Source organism: Filicampus tigris, chromosome 12 (genome assembly GCF_054856515.1).
Source record: "Filicampus tigris isolate MCC_2025a chromosome 12, RoL_Ftig_1.0, whole genome shotgun sequence".
NCBI lineage: Eukaryota > Metazoa > Chordata > Actinopteri > Syngnathiformes > Syngnathidae > Filicampus > Filicampus tigris.
This window is the reverse complement of record NC_141228.1, coordinates 20,885,590-20,912,438: the sequence shown is the minus strand read 5'-3', so window position 1 is coordinate 20,912,438 and position 26,849 is coordinate 20,885,590. Positions and strand designations below refer to the sequence as shown.

General features: G+C 43.3%; 2 protein-coding genes and 1 long non-coding RNA gene across 6 annotated transcripts in view; 1 reads left to right on the top strand and 2 right to left on the bottom strand.

Moving 5' to 3' along the window:
- Positions 1-223: 223 nt before the first annotated feature.
- On the bottom strand, positions 224-8,587 carry pias4a (protein inhibitor of activated STAT, 4a). Of its 3 annotated transcripts, none has more exons than XM_086047616.1 (11): positions 8,450-8,587; positions 5,954-6,335; positions 5,692-5,776; positions 5,553-5,594; positions 5,299-5,389; positions 4,966-5,094; positions 4,783-4,888; positions 4,624-4,697; positions 3,851-4,011; positions 3,397-3,548; positions 224-2,650 (listed from the first exon to the last, which is right to left on the bottom strand). In XM_086047616.1, exons 1-11 carry the CDS (start codon positions 8,474-8,476, stop codon positions 2,382-2,384), a joined length of 1,518 nt encoding a protein of 505 aa, XP_085903742.1. In that variant the 5' UTR covers positions 8,477-8,587; the 3' UTR covers positions 224-2,381. The 3 variants fall into 3 exon arrangements, with proteins under 3 accessions (XP_085903742.1, XP_085903741.1, XP_085903743.1); XM_086047615.1 differs by lacking the exon at positions 8,450-8,587 and adding an exon at positions 8,159-8,443; XM_086047617.1 differs by lacking the exon at positions 8,450-8,587 and adding an exon at positions 7,515-7,680.
- foxq2 (forkhead box Q2) lies at positions 7,811-13,812 on the top strand. Of its 2 annotated transcripts, XM_086047619.1 has the most exons (3): positions 7,811-7,857; positions 11,279-11,708; positions 12,427-13,812. In XM_086047619.1, exons 1-3 carry the CDS (start codon positions 7,811-7,813, stop codon positions 12,775-12,777), a joined length of 828 nt encoding a protein of 275 aa, XP_085903745.1. In that variant the 3' UTR covers positions 12,778-13,812. The 2 variants fall into 2 exon arrangements, with proteins under 2 accessions (XP_085903745.1, XP_085903744.1); XM_086047618.1 differs by lacking the exon at positions 7,811-7,857 and having other exon boundaries at positions 10,400-11,708.
- A 3,396-nt stretch (positions 13,813-17,208) lies between these two features.
- LOC147139100 (uncharacterized) overlaps positions 17,209-26,849 on the bottom strand; it is a 29,780-nt gene continuing 20,139 nt past the window's right edge. Inside the window, exon 3 of the long non-coding RNA XR_015088954.1 lies at positions 17,209-17,456. This is a non-coding gene — a long non-coding RNA (uncharacterized LOC147139100). The remainder of the gene's footprint in view (positions 17,457-26,849) is intronic.

The window sequence follows — 26,849 nt, the reverse complement described above, 5'->3', positions numbered from 1 at the left end:
TTGGCTATTAAAATTAATTAGGGTATTAATATAACGTTAATTTTTTCTTTTAACTTGACTTTCCAAGCATGTTCTTCCCCCTGTAAAATACGTTCCTCGCAAAATTCTATTATTCTCATGACATTTTTCCTCATGTTACTAAATGTTCAATTACACATCACACTAAGATAGATCAACCTACCCATCCAAAACTGTCTGGACCGCAGAAAAAAAACCAGACACATTTAAAGAACTTGACTTTTAATTCCATACATCAATAACAGCTGTTAGAATTCGATCTTTGTTCAATTGTACAATCGTATCCTCAAGGCTGAGCATCTGGAATTGAATCACACATCCTTTTTAGTCCTCACACATGGGGTATCCAACACCGCTTCTTCCCTTCTGGTTTTGCCTGTCGGAACAACTGGAAGCAATTCGAGGCTTAATAAAATATTATTTAAATTTTATTGACTTTTAATATGAACATATAAAAAAAAAAAAAAACATTTACATCATGGATTGTAAGCATCTGTCCATGCTACCTTATGCATTTACCATAAGAGATGCCACAACATACTGTCGTCACAACCGGACACTCTGCCCCTCGCGCTCGCCCTCACCAAAAACAAAAACATCTGGCTCAGTTCCATAGAAGCAAACCTGCACCTGGGAGACTTCCAAGAATAACCTGGACAGATAGATTATAACGAGTGAGGGTGAGAAAACAAGTTGGAAGACCAGATTTAACTCAACGTACAACCAAAATCCAAGCCGCCGAGCATCAACGAGATTCCCGTGTTAAGCGCATCGAGAGAGATGGTGGCAATTTCCTGGTCCGTGCGCTGTGGCCGTTTGGATGGATACTCACTACACAATGGCTTTGAAGTCATAAACAAAAGGTGTGCAAACGACTCTAGGTCCCAAATTAAAAAGTCCTATCTGAATTGAACTGAAGTATTGTGGGTAGACGAGGACGTTGTTTGTATTTACTGACATGTGGAATTAGTCGGGACAATTTCAACCCACTGCAAAATAGCAAAATCGTTTGAAGTAACAGAGCTCAACGTCCAAAGCGCGCAAGATTCAATTAACAGTGATGCAATCGAATAGACATACTGTAAATGCAGGGAAAGGGGGAGAGGATAACAGCATTTGTGAATAATTTAGATACTTCCGCATAAAGGGGAACAAGCAGAGCAGAGCGGCTTCTCTTCTGCTAACCGTGCAGCCAAAGGCTGCCGTACTTCAACCATTTCCTGGGAGGGGAGGGGATCTCGCAGTAGAAGCCAGACGACAGCACTGATCCCACTTCAAGACGAGCTGCATAGAATAACGAAACTTAAAAAATACGCAAAGAAAAAAAATTCCAGTGTAAAATGGGCATCAGAAAGTCTGTCCTTTGCTCGTTCTGATCAGTCTGCAGAGTGTGTAATGACTGAGGTAGTTTTTTTTTCTTTTTCTTTTTTTTTTTTTTAAATCTAAAACTGGCAAAATAAGGTAATGAAAGCATCACACGTGCAGGTCGGTGATATCCTATACTTTGCAAATTAAAATGTTTCAAATCCTAACAAAAGAAAAAAAAACATGCCGTGGGAGAGGTTTGCATCATGTTCAGATTATTCTTGTGCCATTTGTTTTTCTTTTCTCTCCACCTTTAAAGGGAAGTCAAATTCAAAACATGTTCTAACACCTTCTATGTGCCTCACTAGTCCAAACATGGCATTCTGATTATTGCATTTGTCGAATATGAATTAAGCAGCAAAATCCAGCTGTTATCTCAGAGGGCGGCCATTTTGCCATGGATTAAAAAAAGGGTGCATTTTGCCGCTTAATTCATATTCTACAAACGTAATGATACTCAGCATATCATGTTTAGACTAGTGAGCCCGCATAGAACATATTATTGTGAAGATAAATATATTTTTTTAACTTGACTTCCCCTGTAACTGAGTAGCGCAAACAGCTCAAGTGTGCCAAAAATCAGATGCACGGTGGCCTGAGTGGTCAGACAGCAAAGATGAAGTCCATCAAGAAAATGGTTTGTAGGAGGTGATGGGGAGAAGAGGGTAATCCACTGAATTTCTCTCATTGAGGGAAGTACAGTACAAATATTGGCTGCACGATGTCGGTCAGCCAAAAGTGGTTGGCTTCCAGTGGTTGAATCGAGTACAAACGGGAATCCTAATGGCGCTAGACTGAAGGTTAATTCATCTGTGTGTGGAACTGCTAAAAGGCTGTGATGTTTTTTTTTTTTTTTGAGCGGGGTGGGGGGGGTGGATGTCACTGTGTCTAGTGTATTACTGTTCCATTCACCGTGCTTTCGTCCGCCCCCCCCCACCCCCGCCCCTTTGTCAAACCATGAGAGGAGTCGAGCGGGGGGTGAAGAGTAGCTGCGGGGGTCAGTACGCGGTGACCAAGTCCTTGTCGTAGTTGTATCGGCCCCTCTTGGGGGCGGGGCTGTCCGCGCTGTCCTCAGTGTCCTCGCTGTCGCCGCCGCCCCCGCCCCCTTCCTCCTCAGAGGACGAGTCAAGAGTCAGATCCACCACCACGCCTCCGGGCGGCGCGGCAGGCCCGGCAGCGACGACGCCCGCCGTCGCCCCACCCCCGGATTTGCCCGACAGGCTGGTGCTGCTGTGGGCCGGCGAGTGGCCGTTTGTCTCGGGAACACCTGGAATCAGGACATGGAAGTTTGAGAAAATGGACGACTCACAATCACACAGATACCATACCTCCCTATTTCCCAGAATGCTGTCCTATGTTTTGAAGAGGACATATGATGGAAAATTGACTTTTAAATGTCTTGCATGGATTTTGTTGTCTCTGGAGAGCCTGTCCACACATTATGGGTGAATTTACACAAACTAGCACAGTGCTACCTTGATTTACGAGTGCCCCAATTTGTGATTTTTATCAAACCACAGCTCGAGAATTGAAAATTGGGGGTGGGTGGCTGGAATTAACCACCCGCCCCACCCCCCCCCCAATGGAAATCCCATTCATTTGTATGAGGGTGGTTTTGGACCCTAACTCCGGCTTTGATTCACTATCGTGGACGCTGGAAGTATGTGCGCATAGGTCTCGCCTAACTGAAGCCAACGGTGTCTGATACACTCCTGTGCGATAATACTAACCTGAGCCCTGACCCAAAACCCTATTCATTTCTATCGCCTTCCCCTAATCCGGAAACCTAACCTCAACCACAGACACTGGGCGGATTCTCGACCCCTGAGTGCCTTCTATCAGTGACCCAAAACCAAATACTCGCCTCAACCAACCAAGGCGCGTGTGCCCTCTGCTGGATGTGAATGGAACTTTTCCCAACTTTCTATTTTTCTGTGTTTAAAAAATGACTTCCTGTGCATTCTGAGAAAATCTGTGCATTGTGGGAATACAGAACAAGTGTTTTCCACGTACACATATCGACCATGGAGTACTCTGGCGTGTCGCTGCGTTCTCTTTCTTTTTCCTTCTCCTTGTCGTCGCTGATTGGTTGCCAGGAGCCGTCGGTCAGGTACTCGATCTCCTCGATTTCCTCGCTCGTCTCTTTCAGGATTTCGGACAACAACCTGAAACACACACCAGTGGTCGTCTTAAGCGAGCCTCGCTGAAACGGGCGCAGTGCCGCATGGCCACATCGTTCTGGCGTAACAATATGCCTCTAAAAATCACTCAATAATCTCCGAGGTCAAACTGTCGCCATGTGAGATTTTGTGATACCTCAAAAGAATCAGCTCAGTGGCATGAGTACGATCAAATCTAGTTGTTTTTTAAACCAGTACCCAACATAACTTAGTCAAACAAAACAGGTTATTAATCACAAGTAGTATAGGGAAGTATTAAGAGTGGTTTCAAATGGGCACAAGCTTACCCGTCAATAGTGAGCAGCTCAAAGGGGGCCGGCTTGTCACACACGGGGCAGGTCCATGTGGGCTTCTTCTCATTCATCTGCAGGAAGAAGACTGCGTCGAAACACTGTAGATGGGCGCAGGTTAGAACTCGACACGGCACACCGATGCGCATCTTCACCAGCTGGGGAGAACAAGTAGGCAGGCAAGTATTACGGCCATTGTTCGAAGAGCATGTTAAAGTCAACCCCAAAATTTTCTTTACAATAATGTTGTATGCACCCCGACTAGCCTAACACGGCATTCTGACTGCAATTGTGTTTGTGGAATATGAGTTAAGAGGCAAAATGCACCCGTTTTTATCCATTTTGTCGGCGGCCATTTTGTCACTTGCTGTCCACTGACAATGACATCACAGTTGCTCAGGTAACAACCAATCACAGCTCACGTGTTTTCTGAAGCTGCGCCGTGATTGGTTGTTACGTGATCACTGAGCAACTGTGATGTCATTGTCAGTGGACAGCAAGTGACAAAATGGCCGCTCGCTGAGATGGATAAAAACAGGTGGATTTTACTGCCTAATACGTATTCCACAAACACAATATTAATCAGAATAGAACATAAAACATATTATTGGAAAGAATTTTTGGGTGTTGAATTCCTCTTTAAAACAAAGCATATCTTGTATTTGAATATACAATGTGTGTACTTTCTTTTTTTCGTGTGTTTAGTTTTGCAGTAAACTTACTATTACCAATTTTAGATAACAGATCAATTTTATGTAAACAATACTCACTGGACAAATAAGAGAAACCCTGAGGCCTGTAGTGGCAATCTCACTCTCTGGGTCAAAACGTAGCTTGTCTTGAACTACGAATAAATACATGGAAAAAGCATTAGGACTACCAACTTTGGCAAAAGACCTTCAATACAGCAACGAAATATTAACACTCACTGCGCTCACGACAGCGCTCCGCACTCTCGACAGAGCAGAGTTTGAGCTGGCTGAAGAGGTCCGACGCAGTGAACATCCTCACTAAATACACGGCCACAGAGTACCGCTGAAAGCACACACACGTTCAAAAGTCAGGACTACACGGCAATCAACAGGAGAACTAAGTTCTCATCCTTCGCCGACCTTGCCGAAGTTTCCCCAGGTGACGGTGATTCTGTTGGTGACGGTGGAAAGATGCAACCAAGGAGTAATGTTTACAGGGCGACAAGGACGGCGAGGTTCCACGCCAGGCTTGTTAGAGGGGTAGTAGCCCTAGAGAACAAATGAAACATTTTTCACGAAACTGTTTCTGGAAATTACTGCCTGGATTCTGTTTAGGGTGCTAAAATACAAATAAAATTCAGCAGTTATCCCAGAAGTATTTGAAACACTGCAATAAAAGTGACTTTTATTTATTTCTTTTTTTTTTTAAATCAAAGCCAGTCATGTTTCTGTACTACAATGTACTATACTCACCGGGACATGACAGTAGGACTGGTTGACTTTGACGGCGATGTTAGGAGGATACTGATCCTCTTGAACCCCAATGGAGTCTGTGTAACATATTCTGCAACACAGAAAAGGTTTACAACATAACAATTAAACTAAATCTGCAGAACGACAATGATTTTGATTAAGTGAATGATAATGATAAGTACGTGGCTCAGAGTATTTTAAGCACTTGAAAATGACACACAAAGTACCACAGTTCAATGGCAGTTGATTCTTACCTAAGAACCACCTGGATTGATCTAATTCCCGGGCGAATTTCACTGCAATAAACAAAGGCCACAAGTTATACCAAAGGCTCAAGAGGGCATGTTTAACCAAAACAAAAAAAACATTGTTGGAAATGCTCCACATTCCTACCTTGCATTTCTGATTTGGTCAGCCTGACTTGGTGTTAACTCAAATATGCACTGACTGTCTTGCAGTTTCTCGTTATTCTGGGCAACTGTCAAAACAAATCAACAGCAATCCACCAACAATCATTCATTTTATCGTTTCTTCACAAACTGCCCGCTTGACCTATCAGCAGAGGACATTTAGGAGGCCTTGGGGTTTGGTCCCTAAGCCCTACGAATGGTGAGAGTTCACTGTATATACTTAACGGATCAAAGTGCATACTCACCGAGCTCTGTAGGTGGCAACAGTGTTTCCAAAGTCTGATAGAAGGGCAGCGGCACCAATTTGACCTCCGGTGCCGGGGTGGCCATTGGTTTGGAGATGCCGTTGAGGTATTCAACGCCCTGAGAGGTGGCAGTCGGGGGCGAGCTGAGGGACGAGTAGGAAACCGGGATGCTCTCCGGGCGCCGCGCTGCCAACCAGCCGGACGTTCTGGGGAAGCGCGACTCGTAGAGCTGCCGCACGTTCTTGAGCAGCTCGGGGCTGTATTCCGTCTGGACCAGCCTTAGAGCCCTCCCCACCAGGTCCTGCTTTAAGCCGCTCTTGCTGCGGCCCATGGAGGCCAGCAGCGTCTGCAGGTCGGAGACCCGGAAACTTTTGACCATGTTCTGAATTGTGAACAAAACATATTAGGAGATAGATTACATGACTGATGAAAACAAGAACCCCTTGTGACAGTACTATAATTGAGTAAAAGACTGCATTTGGATGTGCAATACTTGAATTATTTAACCAGCAGTTCAGAATGTCACTCAAAGTGAGGGAAATAAGTCTATTCCGCCAAGGAAAACATACTATTTGTACAAGTACCATGTAACTGAACAATTTGACTATCGGTATTCACCAAAAACACTGAAGAGACACTTGGCGGGAAAGCATGTCAGTGTATTTTTGGTTGGTAGATGCTCATATTATCCCTAAGAATTAAACAACTTTTTCAGCATTTCGGCACCAGAACACAAAATAAAACTGCTGTCAAGCTAGGGCTAACGGATTAAGCGAATAACTATTCCAAAATGTGGACGAAGAAAAATCCTTGACGCAGCCGACGATGAGCTTTGTTTATTAAACAACGGTATGTTCAGTGCGATGGCCACAACTGACGCCGCAAAACGTACTGTCTGGCTAACCTAAGATAAAAGTCAGCTAGTGTCATTCACAGATGCAAACATGACTCTAAATTTCAGGCCCTGCCTTTTAAAGCCACATTCAAAGTTGCAAATCTTACAGTGTCAAGGTGAGGATTGCGACCTCAGGTGGAAAAAAAAACAATACCTGAAGCACTCATGCATATTTTAGCTAGTTGCTAGCTTGCTGCTGTGGTGTTAGTAGCACAGAGCTTCCCTCGACCTCCGACTAAGGTGACGTAAGCCCGTTGTGGAAACGTTATCATGCATGTGTGAAACTGTCCAAATCCTCCTCGGAATTTCGGCCTCTCAACAATTCTGTAATCCTCCATGATAGCAAATTTATCTTAGTTTCGGATCAAAACATTTGCAAATTGTTACTTTGGAAAACGCTGATATTTGCCTATTTTCTGACACGTGACGGACCAAACCAGTAACTGAATATTAATTTGTGCATTTTCTGCACCGATATTTTAAAAATAACCTGTTTTTGAATACAGGGAAGTAAGCGAAAAGTTTTTTTTAATCCTACCTATTAATCAAAAGATTATTTTATTAACAAAAACGTTAGTTGCAACGCTTCATACTGTATTTTGAAATTGTATGATTTAGTTTACCTCAAAATAATATGGGTGAATAACATAAGTTTGGAGTACTTACAGCCATTTTCAATGAGAACAAATGGCCGTGACAGCACTTGTAAACGTCGTATACAATCAAAGTCAAAGGTGTAAAAAATGCACTTAAAAGCACTACTGTGACGACTGGAAGTTCACGTACTATCACGCGAAACTCCACGTACCTCCAACACAACAAGCCAGTGAAACGCGTTCACATCCACGGTGAAATGTTACTTACGTTGCCTGTGGCGTCAAAAAAGCTTTATTAACGTCACGTAGATATTACGTGCATCCATACGTTTCCCATTACAAACAAAACATACAGGCAACCGAGGGATGTTTACATCTAAGCCGTTAGCATCGCAGGAGCTAACGCCACAGCGGTGGGTAAACAACGTTGAAATACGAACAATTAACAAGCCACAAATACAGAATATGGTTGTTCTATCTGACGAAAAGGAACACCGTGCTTGTTCCATTCCAACGCGCCCCCCATTAAACATTATACATGGAAGCTGCGCTGCTAGCCGGCTAGCTCTGCTGGGAAAACTGCCTTTGCGGCGCTCAATCATGGCAAGCGGACGTTTTGACAGGTGCACAGCTTGGCAAACTAAGCGCGCAACACAAGCGACAATATTAGCTGCAAGCGACTCGAAACGCATGCTAGTATGATAGCACAAACACCTCAAGCGCGCTCGGATGGCCATCATTCATTTTCGGCGTCTTCTTTGGAGCCAGCGTGATGCTAGGACGCTAACCCTTCGTACTTGCTAAGTGAACTAGGTAGAAAGCGACATTAGCAACAGAGGCTAGTCGCTTTCCCCGCGACCCTATTACGCCACACTCGTGACAATACGCGCTTTAATGTCGTTTTCACACAAAGCCACCGAGGCTTTCCGCGTCCGCGCCGGGTGTTCTACGCACACTCGTGCGCCCGGCTTCCCATTAAAGCAAAGCGAGTGAGGCTCTACTTGCCATCGCCTCCACCAGTTCGGCCGCCATCTTCACGCAGCAGTACCGCGAGAGTCCCAGCCGACTGCTAGTCTTTCACCAATGGGGTGCTCAGTTGGCTTTGACTGACAATTCACCTCGGCCAATCGCGAAGTGGTGCTCGCCGGGACCCGGAGCGCTCCTTTCTAAATGGGCGGGACCAGCGTGTTTTAAAGTTACAGTGTAACTTTTTTTAAAAATACTAAGAGACGGGTCTCCTTTCCAAATTAGGCCCCGGTGTCGACTTGTGACGCGACCCGTGACAATATTCCGATATTCACGGTTATACGGGTTTATAATGTCGCGGTTTGCTCAAAGTTGGCCACAGTTTGACTTTGAATCCGCCGTGGACGTAAAGCGCGCTATGTCAAGTGGATGAGGTCGCATGGTGCGATGGGATCCCGTCCGAGCTATAAAATCCACTCCGGGCTCTGGAAATGTGGACTCGATGCTTTGTCTGCGATGCGGCCAACATGTAAAGACAATACACGCAATCAGCAATATACCGTTTATTCGTCAATGCCACTACGTGCCACGGAGTGCCCAAACTCACATTCCAAGCGGCGTCATGTTTGTTCCCCCAAAACTGATTCATTTAGAAAATCGAGTATTTATCCACTCCTTTTTTGAAGATCCACTCCTGGTTTTTAAACAGCATGTGGAAAAGATACACCCCCTTCCCCCGAGTGCCGCTAATCAATTGATGGAATAGCAATATCATTTCATGACATCCTGTGCTTTGTTTTGAATTTAATCCACGTCAAAATACGCCAATAAAGCGCAGCTCTTCTTTCAAAAGTGTGACGTTGACACGATAGAGCTTGAGCAAGCACTTCATGACTCATATTTTTCATCTATCACGTCTTCTCTATAGTTAGCAATTATTCCAAGCAATTCTTCTGAAAGTTAATGACCATAAACAATGGGCAATTTGTACAACGATGACTATGGACGACGGGCAACAGACCGCCTCAAATTGGCCTCAAAAGTACACTTCATGTTCCTCATTTGAAACAGAAGAGGGCAACATGGTCCAGTTCATCACTCGGGTTCAACTGGCACAGTAAATTCAAACTGTACAGTTACCAGGGGTAATGCAGTGACGAATGCAGGTCAAACTCAGATCTGTGCAATTCATTTGACAATTTGTGAGCTCATCAAATAAATAGAGTCGAATATAGTTAGTACATATAGTTTATTATTATAACACTTGTAACCAAAAGGGCTCACAAGGCGCTTTACACGGTTTAATACACAGAGACACTGTTAATACAAGAAAAATACAGTAAACAAATCTTATAGTAGGCAGGTAGATACTTTATTGACCATGTAGAAGATTCCCAATGTATTAATTTAAAATAATGACGAAAAAAACCCGAAATGTGTTTCTATAAGTCTCTGCAAGTGTGATCACTTCGACAACATTTTGGGGAAATCACAATGTCTTGTCACGTTACTCGTGGTCCTTGTGGGGCTATGGGCACCAGGTTGTTGACCCATGCTTTAAAGTGGAAAATAATCGAGACTCTGAAATATTCAGTTAACTATTGATTAGATGCCTATTAGGAATTAAATGTATGTGTACTACAGTGGATATGAGCTGGATAGAAAAAGTCTATACATCCATGTTCAAATGCCATATTTTCCCGGGATACAAATAAATTGGACCAAGATAAATCATTTTAAAACATTGTCCTCCTAAATTGTACTCAGTTGCATTTTCCTCCGAAAATAAAAATTATGGAATTGATCATCTGGTCTCTCAACGCAATGGATCAAGTTTTTTTGAGAAATCGGGAAAGGTAGAACCTGCTTGTCCGGATGGAACCTTTGCGGCCGGCTATACGATAGATTTCTGGAATAAGCACAAGATTGTATGCCTGTCCATCCTCTGGAAGATGCTGAAGACGCATACAAAATCGGGATTCTGATAACAGGTATTTTGCTGTTTGGTGTTGTCAGTTTCCTGATTTATCACAAAGTTCGTACGAAGTTGGCAGCACTATTGGAAATTGTTCTTTTAGATTACAAAGGAGCACTTTTAAATAGTGGCAAGTGTGTACTGTTTCCCATTTAACTTAATATTGGACGGGATTGGTTGTGGTAAGCGCACTTTTGCAATCATATTGTCTCTATTTTTCTTTTAAATTTCCCCTCTCGAAACGATTTCATTTGGAGTTGCACAGGTTCTACTGTAAATCACAATAATGGTGGAAAAAGTTTAATTACTGCTCCGTTGTAATTGCAGTAAGTCTTTGGACAGCCTGCCCAACTGGACAAAACAACTTTAACAGGATAACAGTGGCATCTAAAGGGCCTTTGACTCTACAGCATGCATCCCGTGTGCTCCGTGTCTCGCGCAGTCCTGAGTGTTTAATCTCCCGTAATTACACAGATTTGCTTAGGTTAATAAAAATAATCCGCCTAAATTGAGACCCCCTACCTCGACCTCCCCTGTGCCTCCTTTGCCCCTTTCTGTGAGGGATCAATTTGCGGTCATATAAATAGTGTGACGCCCAAGTTTGATTTAGGAGGAGTGCGGAAAGTAGGGCTCACCAAAGAGGTGCCGAGGCTTTGCGAAAATTCGGTCTTCGGAAAAAGTCGCCGCGTTTGCCTCACAGACTGACGTCATTTCCACGCGATAGCGATCGCGTTGCCGATGAGCGCATCGAGGTTAACGACAGTTGAGAGGCTCATCTTTATCAGTGATCTCGTCAACGCTAGGACGCGGGCGAGAGCGGCCAGGGGTGAGGGATCGGGCCATGCTGTAAAAGCCCAATTTCTCCAAAGAATTTTTCACTTATCAACTGAAAGGTACGATTCGTCGGTCATGAGTGGCGGTTATTTCACACCGGGGATGACGACGGAGGACAGGAGTGGCCGGGAGCGTCTCGGACTGAGCTTCACCATCGACTACCTCCTGTTCAATAAGGGAGCCAAAGATTCGGCCAGAGAAGCGACGGCTGAGCGGACGTCGCTGGATCGTCGCAAACAGGTGGTCGCCGTACAGGAGAGGTCAGCAGAGACCGGGGAAAGGGACGTCAGAGGAGAGGAGGGGGATGGAGGGCGACGAGAGGAGGGGGAGGAGCAGGTGACCACCGCGGCCGCCACGTCCGGCGAAAAACCCAACCAGTCGTACATCGCGCTCATCTCCAAGGCCATCCTGGCGTCGGAGCAGAAGAAGCTGCTGCTGTGCGACATCTACCAGTGGATCATGGACCACTACCCTTACTTCAAGAGCAAGGTATCTTCCTCTCTCGCGTCGTAATCAGTGATTCCCAACCTTTGAAAACTCACATTGCTCACCACCAAAGAAAAAATGCCAAACTGGTGCCAAAATGATGATGTCGTCTCTATTTACTTACAAATGTACTTGGTGTGAAATGACTTACTCTGTTGATGAAATATACTGGAATAATTGTACCTTCCGCCATCTAGTGGTAGAGCATGTCATTGTTTTGCCTGTCATGAGATGACGCTGGGATAGATAGATGAACAGCATGAATAGTCGTGAATAATCCGTTTCGGACCCGTTCGCAAGCTACAGACCAGAGAAGCGTAAAGTTCTGTCGGGCCATTTTCGCAAACAAAGCGACCTACTTGGCGCGGGTAATCAGTCTGAGTGGTTAGGCAATTAGGCGCGATCCCATTGTTGGCAAATTCGCAAATAACGTAATCCGGTTGCTAGGTCGCAAACCGCCTCCTGCCTTTAGCAGGTGCACAGGACGGCATGGCAGATTGAAGGCGGGTCTATTGGATTACGCTCGATCGCCCGGTTCGACGCGCTAAAAAAGTAACGCTGGGTGTCGCGTCTTGTCGAGATCATACTCGGTGTTGACACGCCATCCTCACGCGAGTCCTGCCAAGAACGAGGCAAGGTGACATCCCGAAGGAGATCAACTTAACACCCGCTTATGTTTACGCATTAGCGACACCCTTTGTCAACTCTTGTGTCATGGCAGGATAAAAACTGGAGAAACAGCGTGCGCCACAACCTGTCCCTGAACGACTGCTTCATCAAAGCCGGACGCAGCGAAAACGGCAAAGGCCACTTCTGGGCCGTCCACCCGTCAAACTACAAGGACTTTTCCAACGGGGACTACCACTGCCGGAGGACGCGACGGAGGGTCCGCAGGGCGGCCGGGCAGCTGCCGCTCTCGCCCCTCGGCTCGCCATACCAACTCGGCCGCCACCAGCGGGCGGCCTGCTGGTGCTGCCCACAGGCCCGAGCGCTCCCTTTAACCTGTTTGGCCCCCAGACTCTACTGGCCTTGGTCCTTTGTCCAACCTGGTCTGCATGTCTCTGGACCTTAAAGATGATCCACTCGAATTTAGTGGGATTATGATCAATTTGGCATTGATTCACTGGAATTTTATCTTAAGATTTGTGTTTGCATTTGGACCCTGATATCTCTACATAAAAAGTTAATTTGTGTGTAAAAGAACGAGGGTTAAACCAAAAATTCATCATCCAAAGTGATTGATTGAAGTACTTAAATAATTTTCTTTGTTTTTTTTGTCTGTACTTTAATGTATGGTCATTTAAATTGCAGGGTTTTTTTTCTCCATTTTTTTCCTGTCTGTTCTTCAATGTATGAGAATTTAAGTACTGTGGGATGACTTCCGACTTGATTGTGGGTCCATTAATTCTTCGTGATACCATGAATGCATGATGAAATCTGGCTAGTTTTTTTCAGTGCTTGGGATGAAGATTTGATTTTTCTTGCGAGATGGGCGGAACAACATTTTGCTATTTTTGTTCTTGAATGACTCCCTGGATGGCTGGGTTGCCCGGTTCATGTGAGTGGCCAGTCAGGTATCAAGAATTAACACCCTGAGACTTTTTTCTTGGTGTTGGTTAAAAGAGCCAGTCTGTTGGACCACACCAAAGATTTTGGAAGAACTCGAAAGGCAATTAGAAAATTCCGGCGCTCGTATTTAAGGAGCCTTTTCGCAAGTCATTTAAACTGAAACAAGGCGGTTGAAACTGCAAGAGAACTGAAGGCTTGACAGAGGGCTGTATCGATATTATTTTGTATTTAACAAAAATCCAACATGCAGCAGTTGAAAATGTATACATGGAAGCAACAGCCTATTTCTCCGCATTATTTCATTTTCTACTTTGTGTGGCCCTAATCCTTCTTTGTAATGGTTTGAAACAGATAACGGCCAATAAAAAAGTGAGCCTCCAGAAATAGTACTTTTGCACACTGCTGTATGCTATCTTGTAAATGACCCAAGTTAAAATACGTATATGAAGCCAACTGCACTTATCTGTCCTGATTTTTAAAAAAATAAAACAAATGAAATGTTTTGTTAAGACACTTATTAAATCACATCTGATTGTCACATTGTTATTACTGTGAGTATGTACGTCAGGGGCGGAGCCAGAACGTGGCTAATGGGTGGGCCTGGAAAAATTCAGGATGGGCCTGAATATTTCTCTCACTGAGGGCAATCCTCCTGTCCCGCCACATCGTATATTCATATAAAATGACAAACTGAATAATATGAAGTTCAGGTCTTCCTTAGACAACCACAATGATGTCATTCTTAATATTTAATCAAATAAAAAAAAAACACAACAAACGCAAATTCAGAAATAATTTACCCAAAAATTAGAAGTATATAATTTTTTCATGAATCTCACTGGGTGGGCATGGCTCCGCCCCTGATGTACGTGTGTGTTCGGATGGTACTAAAAGTGAGCCCGCTGCTAACCCCGCCACCCGGCGTCACATGCTAATTAGCCAAAAGCTGTCGGGATGCAAAATCTCCTGCCGCATAAGAGACCCAAATCGGCGACTGGGGCCGGGAGGGGTGGGCTTTCCAAAGCCGACTCCTGAGTGTGTGAGGCCGGATAATCCGGGCAATCCCAAGCAGTTTCAAGAAATAGGAACATTATCACACGCCGTAATCCGCCACCACTGCTGAAGAAAGAAGGGAAGGGGCCCCGAGGCTGAGAAAAGGGAAGGATGGAGAGAGGGGAGGTCGCTCATTTATTGGTGAAGGTGCAACATGATGAGGAAACAACTACAACAGTTAGGGTGGGTTATTGTGACAACAGTACTATCGTAGTGCAATGGGGGCTCGGATTTTACGTCAACTGTTGCGACATTGCCATTTCAAGGGCTCTTCTGTAGGGGTTTCAAAATAAAAATTTTGGTAAGCCTGTGATGACATCTAATTCAATTCCACTGATAATTCAAAGAAGCTTTGCAATACTGATGGCTAACTATTGTCTATTTTAATATCAATAGTGAAATTCCTCTTGGCTGTGCTTGGTATTTACATCCACGCCGCCTAAGAGGATTAAAGGTTACGCATTGACTTTTGTCAACTTTGTTTGTCTCGGCAAATCGAATATTCCAATAAGGCAATATTTGGTGTGAAATTAGATCACGGGAGGACAAACGGTATGCATGAGGGATTTGGAAGGGAAGAGAAAGACGTGTGTGTGTTATGATGACCATGATGAATTATGATGTTCATTAGAACAATGACAAATCCGGCTAATTATTTTTTTTTTTTGTGGGGGGGAGGTAGGTCCAGCAAATCTCCCTATTCAATGTCAAGTGCTAATTGGAGACCTAATTTGCTTAATTCCCATGAATTGCTCTCCACTTCAAATCCTCTTCAATTCACCAGCTTTAAGGCTTTAATTTGGTTGCATATGTTTGCTGTACACACACACACACACACACACACAAAGCACGCACGCTTGCCATGGTTCTAACCCCATTGATTAAGCTTTTTTGAATGGATTTTGACTATATTTGCAGGTTTGGTAGATTTGCCCAGAGGAGTCATTTCTCCGTCATTAGGTTATAATGCTTATTGTAGAAGAAATTAAAGAACACATTTGTTGCGGTGTCCACGGAGCCTTAAAAAGCGTGATTTTCCAGAATGACGGCCTTGCTTATTTTTAAAAATGAGATCTTTGTTCTTAAATCTGAATTAGTCTTAAAAATTTCTCTCCCATTCATTTCCGTACACATAAACCGTATTGGCGTATTGCAGGTCGTGCTTGAACTTTTAAATGTTTTAAAATGTTCCCTTAATGTGTTTAAATGGTGTCAACGTATGCTCTGGCAATTCTTGTAAGCGACTTTTGTTTTCTCTGCTTTGCTTCTGAATGTCGTTAACAGTTTTGTCTTAGCTTGTGCGAAGCGCATTGAGTTGCCTTGTGTATGAAATGTGCCATATAAATAAAAATTGCCCTGCCTTAGATTGCAAGTCTAAGTGTTTCGTAGGTTAACAACTCGAATTAAAGTACATAAATAAATCGTACACGGACTAATTCATTGTGTGTGTTTGTTAAAAAAAAAAACACACACATGGGAAGAAGACCTTGAAAAAATAATCGCATAATAAACCGCAAATGCAATATTGAGGAGCAAAAAAACTGCAATTATTCAAAATCGTTCAGCCCTACTGCATTTATCATTTGCTTTTTTTTTTCAATTTTTTGTCACAAGCTCGAAAGGCCATAGAGAGTCCTTAAAACCACAGATAACCGGTTGTCATAAATGTGCCGTGCCTTCGTTCCAAACAATGTGTAACTACCTTTCAAGACAAATGAGGTCAGGAAGTCTGCATGTGTGTGCGCGCATGCCATTTTGTTAATCTAATGAGATGGGCGGAAGGGTGCAGGGGGTGCATAGATTAGTGCCCAAAGATGTTCCTGATTAGCAGAGAGTGAGCTAAGAAGATCAGCCCCGCTGAGATGGCGATGAAACATTATGGCCGTGTTTTAATGCGCAGCATTCCAAGGCTGATTTCCTGTAGTTTGACCACACACAGAAGGCCCGAATGGACAAAACTAGAGGTGCTATTTGTCGGGCCTGGTCAGTCGAGGTTAAATAAAAAAAAATATTTAAAAATGTTTACAAGACTAGGGTGGCTGGACTAGAGAAAGCAAAAGTTTTTAACCGGGATTTAAAAGCATTTACACTTGGGGCTGACTTCACTTCTGTTGGCCGCTTATTCCATTGGTGTGCAGCATAACAGCTAAATGCAGCTTCACCATGTTTACTTTGAACTCTAGGCTCCACTAATTGGCCCAAGTCGGCAGATCTCAGAGCCCTACTAGCTTTGTATTCAATTAGCATTTCTTTAGTTGTACCAAACCATTCAGTGATTTATAGAGCAGTAGCAGAATTTTAACATCTATTCTACGGCTGTAGAAACAGTATAAAGTCTTCAGGTCTAGAGTAATATTTGGATCTCTTTGTTCTGATCGTTACAACAGTCAAGTCTACTGGAGGTAAAAGCATGGATACCTTTCTCCTGGTCTGCTTGGACTATGCAACCCTTCCGTCTGGAGTTGTTTTTCAGTTGGCAAAAGGCTGTTTCAGAGATTGATTAGATAGGATTGCAGAAAGTCAGGTCTTCAAAAGACAGTGACTCAATAGGTGTTTTATGCTATTAAGTTTGTTTTAAAAAGTTAGTGAGGCAAAATGTAGAGTAGCTAAGATTTTAAGTTTCAAAAAAATCAATGATGACATAAAAACATATATCACTAAAAACAAAACGATGGATGACAAATACAGTAGTTAATAAATGAATAAATGTATAATATAGATACCCCCCCCCCCCCGCAAAGACGTGTGCGCATAAAAGGCAGCAGGAGTCCAAATTGCTTGTCTATTCGGAAACATGATTGCATACAAGTAGTAGGTATGGTAGCACTATTTAAGGCTCCTTGGACACAGCAGAAGCAGCCCAACCACGCAGCTGCCATTTTCTTCCTCGTGTCCCGCCATGAACAATAGCCCGTCTCCCTTCAAAGGCCCTTTAATAGTCAATCGATGGCAATGCGAGGCGCCTATTCTGCAGATTACTGTTAACAATAATTTGCCTCCTAGTGCACCGTTACCACCTTTGAAGCAATGTTTTATTGCCTTTTTTCTCCTTCCATCTGCATCTGTCATCCCTCAGGTCCGCTGTTTGATCTCCCTGCAGCGGCCTGCATCCCCACGAGCCGCCTTGACCTGTTGATTGACAGCTGCGATCAGACATATGGTGGGACGGAGGCATCGACCCGAAGAGCTCCCCCGGGACAAAAGCAAGTCTAGTGGGCTTCCACCCCCACTCCCCCCCCCCCCCCCCCCCACACACACACACTTTTTTTTCTCCCCCGTGCACTGCCGTCAATAGAACAGCATGCGAGCAGGAAGAGTCATCCGGCCACTAGATGTCGCAAGATGCACGGTAATGATTAATCAGTGCTGCTGGACACAACATTAGGTACACTTGAGGTCCACAACACAAGCGCAATACATAATTCTCGCTACAATACAGCGTTTTCTAACTTTTATTGAGAGAAGGCACATATTTTATTATATATAAAAAATCATATCACCAAATGAGAATGTCTGATATAGTGTATATAGTGACTTTTTTGGGGGGAAGACAACCACCATTTTATTTGAGCTTTAGCCCGACTCATTCAAGGTTTTCGGGGGATAAAAAAAAGTTTCGTTTATTATAGGCGTCAATTCTACGCAGATTTTCGCTTTTCAATAGCGGTCTCAGTCCTTGTCTCCCACGAGTTGTGTGGATCCATTGTGTGTGACGTGACTTAATGTCGAGTTTGTGGTTCTGTTTAGTGAGTATTATTTTCTCTCCGGAGTCCTGACACTTGTTAATTTATGTGCTGTTTTGCTATTCGAAGTTGACTACGCTCCTCTTTAACGCGGTTCCAGCTAGACTTCTGTGAAAAGTGAACTTGATCACCCAAGCACTTAATTCCGATGTTAAAGTGGAAGTCAACCCAAATACATTTTTTTCCCAGAATATGTTCCATGCAGGCCCACTAGTTGAAACAAGGCATTCTGATAACTAATGCGTTTGTGGAATAACAGTTAAACCACCCGTTTTTGTCCATCTCAGGGGGCGGCCATTTTGTCACTGTTGACGACTGAAAATGACAACACAGTTGCTCAGGGCTCAGATAACGACCAATCATGGATCAGCTTCAGAAAACAGGTGAGCCGTGATTTGTCGTTACCTGAGCCCTGAGCAACTGTGTTGTCATTTTCAGTCGACAGGAGTGACAAAATGGCCACCCTCTGAGATGGGCAAATATGGGTGGATTTTACTGCTTCACTCATATTTCCAAAAATGCAATATTAATCGGAATGGCATGTTTCAACTAGTGGGCCTGTTGGGAACATATCCTGGAAAAAAAATATGTTTGGGTTGACTTCCACTTTAAACGGTTACGTGTCAATCTTATCTTAGCTTAGCAATTATCATGGCTTCTCCGTCTTTTCTCGTCATCCCTTTGTGAGAGCGATACTTGTCAGAAATGCAGCTTAATCACCACCATGGAGGTGACGATTACTGCTATTCCACAATGCGTTTGGACACACTGTAGTAGCTTGTCGCAAGCCAGCTGGTGTGGCGTAAGTAACACCGAGATTGCCTCGACCTCTGACTTTCCGCGGTAGGCGAGCGAGGGCGCGTGCGTCCAGCCCGGCAAAGTTTTCCGGCACCGTCCCGGCGGTTGATTCTCAGTTTCGCTATTCAATGTGCTTTGATGAGGCGCAAAATGCAAATTTAGCCCCGCAAACTGCAATGCGAATCTGCTTATTTTGAGCCTTGGTTTGAGTTAGCGTATAAGTTTGAATTCCAACCAGTTTCCAGACTCCCACTGGTGGAAATACAAATACTGTGTGCGATTACCAACCGTGTACGTGTTTGTTTGTGTGTGTGTGTGTGTGAGATTTCAATCCATGAGGCAAAAAAAAAACCCTTCCAACTCCCCATCTCTCGTGGGCTGAGCGTTGCCATGGCGATACATCTCCGGCCAGTGCTACTCCCTTGCTGACCCCGGTGGATGACCTCTGACATTTAGGGCCATGGCCAGGGGGGGGAGAAAGGTCAGCAATGGCCGGAGGGTGACAGGAGCTCTTCCACGATTTGCACCCCCCTCCACTTTTCTTCCATTATTTGCATTTGACCATCAGCTGCAGGAAATTCATCTGACTGAGTCACACATTGCTCTTTAGCAGGTACCGTGTGCGTGTGCGTATGTGTGTTCCTCGCTCACGGCAAAAGAGCAGAAAAGCTCAATATCGTATAAATTTGCATTCGATGCTGCTGCAGCGGCCTTCTGGGTAAACTGCGGTGATCTCTGCCAGGCTAAGAGCGGCTACGGTGATGATTATGATCGCCGGTCGTAATGATCATCACTATATTCCCATGGCCTTGACGGCTACCGCATCTCATACGCTGGGATATTTATAGTTTCCTATGATTGTGATTCACCTCTCCTTGTGTGTACCGCCGGACACACACAACATTGAGTACAGCAACAAAATCGAAACCAGTGTTTCCCAAACTTATTGAGCACATATTAGAAAATTCTCACGGCACACCACCAAAGAAAAATGTCAAAAAAGGAACATTACATAAATCATGATCAATATGCAGGTTAATTGTACTCTCTGCCATCTAGTGGAACAACGTTTACTGTAACTGTACTGCCTGTCATTATTTGTAGTCAATTTTGGACCAGTTAAGTGAAATTGGCCCCACCTCATGTTCCTAATGTTGTCACAACTATCGTCATCATATGTATATACTACAATCATCATATATATATATATATATATATATATATATATATATATATATATATATATATATATATATATATTTTTTTTTTTTTTCACATATTCCAATATTGTTAAATGCATTGCGATATCATGGAAACCGACTACAGCGTTTTTTAATAGCTGTCCACTGTATAGTGACTGAGTCGTAACTTTGACATCAACCACCTGAGACATTTTCATATAATTTGATCAATAACGAGAAAGAGACTTTAAGATTTTAAGCAATTTTACACATTTTAAGCAATCGGAGAATAAAAAAAAATCCATCCATCCAAAAATGTAAAAAGCATTAGCATCTCCAGAAAACATGGCGCAAATTGTGATAACTTCATTTGGGACACATAATGGTAATACTGTATTTAACCTTTAAAATTCAATTCTGTGGGGTATTTCTTTACCATTATTGATAAAATTATATTACGGTGTATGTGCGACTTTGACATCAATACCAGTGCATGAAGAAGAAAATATGTTATATTTTCTCTATTCTAATATTTCAATCAACAACTGGCAAGCAATATTCTCCCCCATCCCGTCACTAAATGAAGCAACCAAAATATTAGAAACAGAGCAGGGGTATTCAACGCAAATGGAATCGTAATGCACCTTTTGATTCTGCTTGTTCACTCAGTTCCTTGTGGGGAATAATTACAAAATGCTGTGCGCCCCAAATTATTTATCCCCCACCCTTGGCTGATAGCTCGTCAATATCAGTTTATTAATTTAACAGTTGTGGACTGATAAAAGGTGGTTCGCACAGTTGGCTTGCCCAAGGATGAATTTTACAGTGTGCATGTGTGTGCGTGTGCGTGTGTGCGTGCGTGTGTGTGAATGGAGGAAAAGGGACAAAGAGGGAAGAAAAGGCAGTGATCAATGGCGTGCAAAAATGGACCACCATCGCTCACATTCCGAGGCTATCGAACGGATGCTTATTAAAATTAATACGCTTATTATCACTGTATTAAAAAAATAAAGATTTAAGACAACGCATTTGGTAGTATTGATATTCAAAGGCTTCCAATACATTGATTAGGCCCAACTGGGCGCGCAGTTTGGAGGGGAATTTTTTTTCCCCCCACGAATATATATTGCAGTAGAATAAGAGGTTGTAGTGGTCTTTCACAAAAAAAAAAAATAATAATAAGTCTGTCAGTGGTAGTGGATGCCGTAAGAGAACCTCTTTGCTACCCGTTTAGTCAGTCAGTTGCAGCGAACTTTGAGGCCAGAAAATGGCATTTTTCATGACATTTTACATCATACTTACTGACTCTTGATTTGTTTTGACTCGCTTCTGCATGGTAGAACTCAAGGGAATGTACGGTGGCCGTAAAAGGACAAAAGACAAAAGACATGGATTTTGCCATTAGGCTCATATTTACTATTAGACAAATAGGGAGTTGTCTGCAAGGACCCAGAGATTTCCCAAACATCCCATAAAAAAAAAAACAATGTCTTCGATTTAAAAAAAATATTTTTTTAGTGTTAATTCATATCTAAAAACATAATAAATTGCCTAATGTGTCATGAGGATTTCGACTGCCCCCCCCCCCCCCCCGTCCCATGCAATGGACTGTTCCAGACGCAGTCAGTAGTAGCACTGCTGTCAGTGTCAGTCAAGAAGGATTTAGTGAAGAAGTGGTGAGTGACATGGGTGACGCGTTTCATCACAAAGATGCGAGTATTAAAGGTGGTAAACTATAATAAACGTTACTTAATATTCTAACCGCACTAAAAGCTGTGCTTTTGCATTTTCTACACTTTGAATTTGAAATGTCCTATTTTTCTAGGGATGGAAAATAAAACTTGTTTTTGCTCGCTGCTGCAGCCCTTGTGACAATCATTATTCACTAGAAAGGGGGAACATAGAAAATGATTACGTAACCGATTCCAAAAGCAGATTTCAGCAGCCTGTGAAAAACACTAATGTCCATTTTTTTCAACTTTCTTACTTTTACGTGAATGGTACAGTACTTGAGGAAATGCATTTAGTTGTATCCGGATGTGACTGGAGAAAACCGGAGAATCTTGTTGTGAAAACAAAGGGATGAGATCAACGTGACACCTTGAATGAATATACATCTGGCACGTCCATCACGCGCCACAAATCAGCCAACCCGGAGGCCGGGCCAATTCCCCGAGCCATTACATAATATCCCTGAAGGAGGCTAAAAGGTATTTTAACAAGACCCACTGCACCGTGAACTCTGACCCCTTCTCATTTGATCCCGGTGCTACTTACGCTAGCCAGTGACAGCGGCGGATGTTGTTCACTTCCGGCTGTGAGAGACAAATAAATAAATAAATAAATAAATGCAAGTGTACAAAGAAGCTATAGCTATGACGTGCAGTACTCACCAGTGACTCAGTAGTATTGTTCGGATTATTCCATTGAATAATGATTTAAATCAGATTTTTTTTTTCTTAAACTTGTTATGCAGATGTTGCATTTATTTTTGCAATCACAATGAATATATAATACATAGATTATATTTAACACGTGTATTTATGAAATAAATCAACTTCAAGTGTGGGCTTTCATTTCAAACAGCCACTTAAGGTGAATAAACTCCTCTAATGATAAAAGTTGAACACATCCATGTAATTACTATGTTATAACAACGTAATAAACATCCTCCGTTCCCTCTTGGCTCAGTGAGTGAACAGAGGATGCATCCCTGTGGGTGGCGAGTGTCAATAGGAGAGTGTGTGCGTGTGTGAGCTTGAGAGATGACAGAGCGAGGTTAAGAGGTGTCAACGCGCCACACAAGTGAGGGGCTTGAGCACTCTTCACCAGAGCCCGCCTGACACTCTCCTCAACCTCCCCTCTTATTAACCACTCTAAAAACGCCATTGAGACGCCGACACTTCACTTGGGGGGGGGGGGGGGGGGGGGACAACAACCTGTGAGCACCTGCAACCCCCCTCCCCCCCACACACACACACACACATGCAGTGAGGCTTTCTGAGAGAGAGTCTGGCAGCCATGAATGGATTTGTTACACCTCCGATGCGGCGTACATGCTCGGCCAAGTGGAAGACGGCAACAGTGCCAGCTCGCAGGGCTTCGCACCTGTCAGCTGATGCAACGCAACATGCGAACACACACGACATACACGACAGCGTCAGGATGTCTCGTCCACGCATTTGCAACCAGAGTCGGCCTCGGGGTACGCGGCACCCAACGCATGAGTTTTGCAGGATGTTATTACGTTTACGCAGCAACTCAAATATCGGCGAAAAGTGGTTGGTTCAACTATTGTTCGATTTATTTAAAAAGGGGAAGACAATCTGCAATTTGGGGAAATAGTCACATGAGAAAAGCTCGACTTTGAGTTGTTTGATTTCACACTTGACGAGTGGGCAGCCACTCCAAAGATACAACTACTTGGATACAAGCAATTAAAAAGTCAATTTTATATAACACGTCCCTTTTAAAGAAGCTCTAGTCAACAGTGTCATTTCACTTAATTCCTTGTAACGGACTTCACAGCCAATAAACCGCTGAGTGCATTTAGCAGTACTGGCTGCGGTTTGACGAAAATGCGATTCTATTTGGATTTTAATCGTGCGGGAAGTATATGCATTTGGCTTAAAACTCACAAGTGTAAACATGACAACATTATACAGCACCTAAGCAGAAAACGCGTCAGTCAGTCAGTTTCAAGTGGAGGCGGTGAACTTGAAATATAGTCAAAGATCTTAAAAGTGGTACAATTTGGAGTTCGACCAAAGTTTTGTGGATATGCAGCTGGGAAAAAAAATTCTCTGGTTTTGCTTATGCTACGTATATATGTTCGAATAAAATGAATATTTATGTTTCTATAAATGAATAACAACATACTCCCATTCCATTTTTTTCCCCAACTGGTTATGTTAAAATAAAGGCCTTTTAATTCAGAATAACTTTGAGTGCCTCAGTTTCCAGTTTTTTGAAGTCCTGTGTTGATCCCTCGACTGAAGAGCACCAAAAAGATATTTTGGAGAAAACTCAAAACGTCCGAGAAGCACTCCTGTATGCTTTGATTGCTTGAACACAATTACTGTTGTTTAGATTTAGATGAAAAAATGGTGAGCTACCAAAAAAATCCAGTGGTTTTATGGTCTCCATTTTTTTCAGAGCTGGATGTCTCCGAAAATATTCCCTGAAACAAATCAATTCACTTAAAACGGAAGTCAACCCAGACATATTTTTTTCAAGAATATGTTTCCAGCAGGCTCACTAGTTGAAACACGGCATTCGGATTCATTTCGTGTTTGTGGAATATAAATTAAGCGGCAAAATGCACTCGTTTTTAGCTATCTCTGGGGGCGGCCATTTTGTCTTATGTCGGCTGAAAATGACATCACAACTGCTCACAAAAGACCAATCACGACTCAGATTCAGAAAACATGTCAGCCGTGATTGGTCGTTGTGAGCAGTCGTGATGTCATTTTTAGTCGACACAAGACAAAATGGCCGCCCCCAGAGATGGATAAAAACGAGTGCATTTTGCTTCTTAACGATGCCGAATGCCGTGTTTCAACTAGTGGGCCTGCAGGGAACATATTCTTGAAAAAAATATGTTTGGGTTGACTTCCGCTTTGACATTCATTTCTGTTGGAACCTTTAAAAAATGAGAACGGGGGGGGCGGGTGGCTGTCGGGGTCCATTTTAGTTATTTAGTGAAAATACAAAAGCCTGTTTTACATGATTAGTGGCCGCTAAAATTCGCCAAATTATAAACCACAGTAAAGTTCAGCAAAATTCATTCTAATTTGATTGACGACTTTAGTATCTTCTGGCCTTTTCTTGCACAATAACGAGCCTGCGCGAATTCCCAGTTTGATGACGTGAACTGCCGGTGAACCCTTGTTAATTTCAGATGGATTCGCTTTGCTTTATTTATGAAGCGGAGACTTAATATCGCAATCATTTAATGATAAGGTCATTCCGTTTGGCATTGCGGTTTGTTGCTTAAACATCTCTCGGCGCTCTGCCACTCCATCAAGCGGACTCGCAGGAGCGGCTGTACAGAAGCCCAACAGAAATGGAGATATAATACAGGCGCCGCACGGGGGGGGGGGGGGTTGTATGGATCGCCCCGATGTGAGAACACAGCACGAGTCGATAGCCAAATGAAGAGAGATGCTGATGCGCATGACTCATAGCTGGAAGAGTTGACGTGCAGGAAAGGCGGCCGCATGAATCTTAATCAACGCAGATGAGGGGCGAGTAGGTTGTGTTACGGAGTTGTGTCGAGCCTAATGACATTTGAACGCTCGGAACAGGGGCGGGGAACCTTTTCCCTAGTTTCACTTTTTAGAACGCCCTCACAGGAGAAATAAGGAGGCCGTAAATGTCTATTATATATATATATTTCCTGTTGTATCAATGTGTACTTGTGACATACAGTGCTGTTGCCTATCCTTGCTGCTGTGTATACAGTGTAGTATTTACAGTGTCGTATTTTGTTGAGGTCTATATATTGTATTATTCATTTTTGTCACTCCACTGCTGGTGTTTATTTGATTCTCAACTGTTTATACGTAAGCGTCGCGGCCCTAAATTGAATCCCTGCATTGCTCAAATTTGAGAGATTATTACAACACACCTCCTCTATCGCTGGTTCCAGTTTTGCGGTCCTGCTATTTTGCTGATTTTTTTTGTTTGTTTGTTGTTGAACAGTTAATCTCTCCATTTTGGTCGGGATGTGTAGAATGGAATGAAGAAGAGCGAAACAGGAAGCGTTTCAGCACAGCTGAGATTTTGTTGAAAATGAATGAATGTCATCTGCCGTAATCCTGCTTTTTACACCTACAGAAAGCGACAGCTGTCGGTTCATGTACATTTTGGAGCGTGATTATTGGTGTTAAAGAGAAGGCAATGCAAACATTTTTTGTAAGAACATGTTCTATGCAACCCCACTAGTTGAAACAGGGCATTCTGATAAATATTGCGTTTGTGGAATAAGTGTTAATCCACTTGTTTTTAGCCATCTGTGGGGGCGGCCATTTTGTCTTCTGTCGACTGAAAATGACATCGCAAACTGCTCACAATGACCAATCACAGCTCAGATTCAGAAAAAAATAGGTCAGCCGTGATTGGGTCGTTGTGAGCAGTTCTGATGTCATCTTCAGTCGACAGAAGACAAAATGGCCGTCCCCTGACATGGCTAAAAACGAGTGGTTTAACACTTCTTCCACAAACGCAAAATTAATCCGAATGCTGAGTTTCAACTAGTGGGCCTGCTGGGAACATATTCTTGAAAGAAATATGTCTGGGTTGACTTCCGCTTTAAGTCAAAAAATTGCTTTGTAATAATACGTTCTATGCGGCCCCACTAGTCTAAACTTTGCCTTTGTGGGATATGAATTAAGCGGCAAAATCCGCCCGTTTTTATCCATCTCTGGGGCGGCCATTTTGCCACTTGCTGTCCAGTGGAAATGACATCACAGTTGCTCAGAGCTCAGCTAACAATGGATGAGCATTTTGGTTCCTTTTCATAAAAGTTCCACCATTTTTTTTTTTATTTTTTTTTAAATGGAATGCTCTTGCAGGCCATAAATGGCCCACAGGTTCCCCACCCCTGCTTTTAGACAAATAGTCACATGGACGACGTTGAACAGGACCAAGCAACCCTCCATCCAGAAGCCTGTGAGGTAGAAAATATGGAGGATGGAGGCAGATAAGGCGAGGTCAACGCCCGTGCTCCTGACAGTGTTGTTTTATTAGCCCCCGTCAGGTTGTCATTTGCCCAACAGTAAACATACAGAACGGGCTTA